This window comes from Neltuma alba, unplaced genomic scaffold (assembly GCF_004799145.2).
Source record: "Neltuma alba isolate B1F8T4 unplaced genomic scaffold, ASM479914v2 tig00011119_pilon, whole genome shotgun sequence".
Classification (NCBI taxonomy): domain Eukaryota; kingdom Viridiplantae; phylum Streptophyta; class Magnoliopsida; order Fabales; family Fabaceae; genus Neltuma; species Neltuma alba.
The window spans coordinates 441512-447755 of NW_021635856.1; the positions used below are offsets into that span (position 1 = coordinate 441512).

A 6244-nucleotide genomic window follows, 5' to 3' on the forward strand; every position below is an offset into this window, starting at 1 on the left:
ATTTGGTTTTTTGTCGTTGTCCTCTTCCTTCTCATTTGAACTTTGTTAATTAAACAAACATCCTAAAAGACTGAATCAACTATAATTAATGGGGTGAAAGCGTGATAATCATATAAAATTTGTAGTGTTGTTTCTTGTTTGTTTGTTTCTGATCTCAGTGACTCCACTTTACAGCATTGCTTTATGTACGGAAGGCAATCTTCTAGACTGAGTCAACGGGGTTGAGAGATTGTTCTAATTTTTGAATCTTTTTATTTGATTATCTAATTAAATTAGGCTTTAGTATTGCGGAGCTCAATTGGAAGCAGATCTCTTAAAGATGGCAAACAAAAAGATCTTAGGGGAAGTGACAAATAAAGACCCCCAAATTATCAAAATTACGTAGAGGTCACCTAAATAAGCAAAATTATCATGAAGGATCCAGTCTCATATTGTAAATATGAAATTTTAGCAAAATGTCTGAAATGCCCCTCAGCCAAGTTGTGATTTGGTATATTGAAGTTGTCATTTGCTAAAATAAACTTTTATTTCCTATAGTTAACTTGTTATTTGACATACCTCCAACCAAGTTGTGATCTGATCTACTGAAGTTATCATTCGTTAAAATGAACTTATTATTTCCTATAGTCAACTTGTCATTTAGCTGAGAAGCATTTCAGACATTTCACCAATATTTCATATTTGCAATATGGACTGAGTCCCTCATATTAATTTTGCTTATTCAAGTGACCTATGCATAATTTTGATAATTCCGGGTCTTTATTTGTGATTTTTCCAAGATTTTATTCTGTTTAAAGTTTTCTATATTCAGATAAACTCAAAATCATAATCTTATGTATAAGCGGCTAAAATTCCTTCCAATAAGATCAATACTTGTTAATTATTTTTTTTATTTTTTTTCTTTTTTGCATCTCTAGCCAACAATTCATTGGCCATAAAATTGCTTATTTTTTCTGCCAAAAAAATTTGCATTGCTTATAGATCGAAAATATATAGTTATATAGGCAATCCTAACTTTATGAATATAGCTTTATTTAGGACTCAAACACTCCACGCAATTTTCAGGCCAAAAAAAAAAAAACACCCCGATGGAATGATATACAATTTTTTTTTTAAGTGGGTACTTTACTCTATACACACGCCGTTAATTAATTATTTAGTTGCTACGTTATTATCACATTCAACCCACAGTCTTCAAGGTTTTCGATTCCATACTTCACTTTTGGAGACCGTGCAAGGGCAGCATGAAAACGAAGTATTGGTCTCATATATCTCCCACCCTCCCACACTATCTTTAGCTCTAATAAAAGGTCAATACCATGTTTTTTTTAAAAAAAAAGTATGCATTTACCTATTTTGATGGTATAAGATTATTTTCAAGTCTAATTAAAAGCTGAAAAAAGTAAAAGTAGCTATTGTAATATCATTTTTTCAAGGTATTGAAAATCAGACCGATCATTAAACCAGTTAAGATTGTAGGTTAGATCATAGTCAAATCGAGGGTCAAACTAGTAAAAAAAATTAAAAAATAATTTAAATTTTTATTAAGAATTAAATATCAATTAAATATCTTAAATCACTAATAAAATAATTATATACTTATAATTTCTTTTCGACATTTTTGCAATTCTTTTGATAAATTAAAATCATAATATCATACTATTAAAATCACTAAATGTTCATCCTAACAAAATATCAAAATAGATATATAATAACAAAATATTTCTCCATGCAGTTATTCAATTACTAAGTCCTAATTATCAACATCTTTTTAAAAAATCATCAAAATAACTTTTTTAAAAAGGCAACCAAGTTAACCCACCAAACCAATCGGGTTACTTAGGTTATTATCAGTTTACCCTTTGGGTTGATCTAGGTCACATCGAGTCAAATTTAATTCTAGTTTCAATGCTTAACTGGATCGGTTACCAGGTTGGTTCACTTTTTTTTTGTCTAAACCAACCGGTTTGGTCCGGGTTTTAATACATAACATTATTTTGTTATTTATAAAAAATATGTTAATTTTTTAAAAATATTCTTAACTTAAAAAAATTATAAATTTAAAAAATAAAGTAAATTGATGCTTTATATTTAGGGGAAAAAAACCTCATATAATTATTTTTGCCTTTAAGATTGGAGAAATTACATGACACTAAAGCAACATGAGATGGGGTGATAAATATCCTCGGCCTTAATAATTAAATATTAATAACATACATATGATTAATTTTTTTTTCCAAAATTAAGTTCTTATCAAGAATTATAAAATCAAATTCCTATAAGAAAGATGGCCACGAAACAAAAGAAGATGTTGGATGGTTTTGGGAGAATGTCCAGCAAAGGCTTTGAATTTTTTTCTGATTCTTATCCCGAACTACCCTGTCAGTCTTATAAAGTAGTAGTAATTTATTTTTTATTATTACTGAGAGATTGTTCTGCTGTCAAAAATATCACATTACAGTTCTAAGAACTATGAAGGATAAACTTAAGGAAAATAAGATATAATTTATTCTTGACAATTCAAAAATAATTTAAATTTTATAAAAAAAATTAATTATTAATACTACCAATGGTGAATCATCAATAAATCAACACAATTTATAAAAGCCCATAGGTCAAGAATAATTAGGTCATAATATCGCTGGTAAAAAAAAAAGGTCATAATATCCACATCTAATGATATCATAATTCGTTAACTGTTATATTTGTCGAATTTACAGTTGGAAAGCAGGAAGGAGGAGGATAGCTGTAGGTGCCGTTTGAAAGAGGGACCCATTCGTTTAATTCAAAATTTTTTTCTGTTGGATTTGAAATTTATTGAGAGGGACGAAAAGGTGCAACGACTCGCAACTCACCAGCACTACTTCCTAAGTTCAACCCTCTCACTACTATTCCCCCACACATTCTTTTATTCCACTTCTTCTCAGACTATTTTTCTACTTCGATATTTCTTGAAAATAGCGGAGAGGCCTTTGTTTTTTTTTTTTTTTTTAAACGCAAGTTAATATATGCAGTGCCCTTTAACATGCCCAGAGACCAGGATCCTTGCAGTGTCGCCTTCTTTCTTCGTTTCCTTTTCCACTTCTAAGTTTTAAGCTTTATCCTGAGCTCTTGAGGAGTCAGTGAGTGAGGCATATCCTACTAACATCAGAATTTCTGAAGATGAGTGCTTCAAAGTTCATTAAATGTGTCACGGTTGGAGATGGAGCTGTCGGCAAGACCTGCATGCTCATCTGCTACACCAGCAACAAGTTCCCTACTGTAAGTCTCTTCAAATTTTGAACCCCATCTCTCAAGATTTCCTTTTGTTTTTTCGACTTCGGCTTATTTTTTTTTATACGGTGTTCATCAAAATACAAAACTATGATTGGGAAAAAAAAAAAAGTCAGAGAAGAACCGGAGCCTTCCTCCGTGGTTAATATTTGGGTTTAACCTCAATCTCTCTATATGTTCAGGGCATTTCTTCCATATCTTAGATTTTTGATGATATGTGTTTCGATCAGTTTGAGACTCACTGTTTTCTTTTCTTTCTTATCCTGGTGAAATCTGGTGTATCAGGACTATATACCCACAGTATTCGATAATTTTAGTGCCAATGTGGCCGTGGATGGGAACATTGTCAATTTAGGACTCTGGGACACAGCAGGTACTACTATTCTTCTTGCTCTAACTAGCTTTACAATTAAGGTTTCATGTCAAGCACAGTGGCGTTTTGGTTTGGTTCTTTCTCCTCTCTCTTGATACATTTGTGATTATGTTTTTTGAAGGTCAGGAAGATTACAGCAGGCTGAGACCACTGAGCTACAGAGGTGCAGACATTTTTGTGCTGGCATTCTCATTGATTAGTAGAGCGAGCTACGAAAATGTTCTTAAGAAGGTATAAACTTTTAAGTCAAGGCCTTACTTTGCATGATGCTTTGTTATGATCTACATTTGGTAACACTAGTGGAGTCCACTTATGACCTGCTTGTTTTCATCTTAAACTGTTGATGTCCTTGAGAAATTTGAGAATCCCAATTCATCTGCTTCTTCCACTTTTTACATTTTTGTTCCCAGTTTTTAGACAGTGGGTATTACTATTTTATGCATATAACTCTTAAGGAACAACCTCGATGCAGTGATTCATTTCAAATTTCCTTCTGTTTTTCTTCAGTGGATGCCTGAACTGCGAAGATTTGCACCTAATGTTCCAATTGTTCTTGTTGGCACAAAGTTAGGTGAGCAGCAAACAGAAAGTTTTGGAATTTCATATGCTGATAACTCTATCTGCACTTAGTGAATAGTTAACTGACATCAAGAACTTGGTATGCATTTTAGATCTTCGTGAAGACAGAGGATTTTTGGCTGATCACATGGGATCTAACGTTATAACATCTAACGAGGTTTCTATTCTTTATATTAGCTTTGTTTAATGAATGATCATGAAACACTTTTGCAATGAAAGGAACTCATTCACTGGTCATCGTTTATTGCCAATAGGGGGAAGAACTGAGGAAACAAATAGGCGCAGCAGCTTATATCGAGTGCAGTTCAAAGACTCAACAGGTTTGGGAATTTAGATATTTCGTGGAGTATCTGTTGCTTTGTAATTGTATGTGCAGTACATTATGACATAAAGCTTTTCATAATGATGTCTTTTCATGGTTCAGAATGTGAAAGCAGTGTTTGATACTGCAATTAAGGTTGTTCTCCAACCTCCAAGGAGACAGGAAATGGAAAGGAAGAAAAAGCATAGAAGGTCTGGTTGCTCATTCGCGTAAGTTCCTGACTCTTGTTTTCTCAGCGAAGCTCGTTTACTTAAAAAGCATTACTTTTAGCATTTGACAATGGTGGTCGGATATTCTGATTAACTCCTCCCTTTTATACTTCGATTACTGATCAAAACAATCCTTAAATGATAAGGGGAAAGAGAGTTTGAAAACATCAAAGTCTATCAGTATCAGGTCTAGTGGCTTTCACTAGTTAGCAATTCATGAATGTTTGATCTGCAAAATGAAAATTCCCATGGCTTTTCTGTGTTCTAGAACTATCTCTTCCCACACCCATGCAGTTTTTAGGGGAAATGCTAACAAGGTGTGTCTTTTGCTGATTGACAGAAGTATTGTGTGTGGAAGTTGTGCAGCTTATTAATACATATCAGAAGCATCATTACCAACCTACGTTTGATATGGAAGTTGCCCTGGAAAAGCCATCAACATTTCCTGACATTTGATTACATATTTAAATGTATCCTTATGACTGTATTGTAGTCGCTGTAAGATGATAGTATAACGGGTGGTCCATTCATTTCAGACTTACTGGTGGAGGGAATTATTCATTCTCTCGTTTATTATTACTCAGCAGTATATGTTTTACAAACATGTTTAGCTGAGAAAGCCTTTTGTTTCATTTGTTTCATTTTTCACTGGAAAGTTTTTAAGAGAAGTGATATAGTGATGGCTCATTTGCTTTTTGCTCTTATCTGTAGAAATTTCACCGTTCGTTCACAAGGTTCCCCAAGCCAATTTGAGGAATCTAAGAGAATCACTTTCTTTTACTCACATTTTGGCACTTCTTTAAATGGTGAATTAAAGACATGTCAATTGTATCATGTGAGTTTCATAGATTTGAATTTTAACTGTAATTGATGGTTCTGTGATAGTGTTAACTTGAATTTGCACTTGGTGTATTGTCCTAGTGGCAAAGTAATCCCCTTACCTAGGGAAGGTAGAGAGGGTTTTATCCCTCACGGGCGGGTTTGCCTTCCTTTCCAATTGAAAAAGGAAAAAAAAGTGTTAACTTGAATTTTATCAGTAAGTGTGTCATAATGTGACTAACTGTAATGAAGTCTCGTTCTTGCTTTGAGTTCAATACTTGGCATGGATGCCTTTTGCTTTCCACCTTCCGTTCCCAAGATTTTCCGTTTCTCATTAAACGAAAAAGGGGACATTACCAGCTAGAGGCAAAACACTCTTATGAAGTAGGTGGTGCATGCATGGAGGATTAATAGAAATGGTCTTTTGTTTTTTCCAATCAATAGTGGTTAGTTCCAGAGATGGAAACTAAGCCATGATTTTAAAAATAATTTTACGGTATACTAATCAAGCATATGAGAGGAGTTTTTTTCTCAACTAACGTAAAATGTTTTTAGAAAGCACTTTAGGAGAAACTAAACACTCCCCAAATAGAAGATGTCCATGTTCAAATCATTTTAAGAAATGTCAATTGTTCAAATATCATAAATTAAAAAAGTCATGTCAAAGAA

General features: G+C 33.2%; 1 protein-coding gene across 1 annotated transcript; it reads left to right on the forward strand.

Annotated features, from left to right (window-relative positions):
• The first annotated feature begins 2961 nt into the window (after positions 1 to 2961).
• LOC114761373 (rac-like GTP-binding protein ARAC7) lies at positions 2962 to 5532 on the forward strand. Its single transcript, XM_028950732.1, has 8 exons — positions 2962 to 3261; positions 3559 to 3646; positions 3768 to 3877; positions 4154 to 4217; positions 4318 to 4382; positions 4480 to 4545; positions 4650 to 4756; positions 5097 to 5532. Exons 1-8 carry the CDS (start codon positions 3163 to 3165, stop codon positions 5128 to 5130), a joined length of 633 nt encoding a protein of 210 aa, XP_028806565.1. The 5' UTR covers positions 2962 to 3162; the 3' UTR covers positions 5131 to 5532.
• The last annotated feature ends 712 nt before the right edge of the window (positions 5533 to 6244 follow it).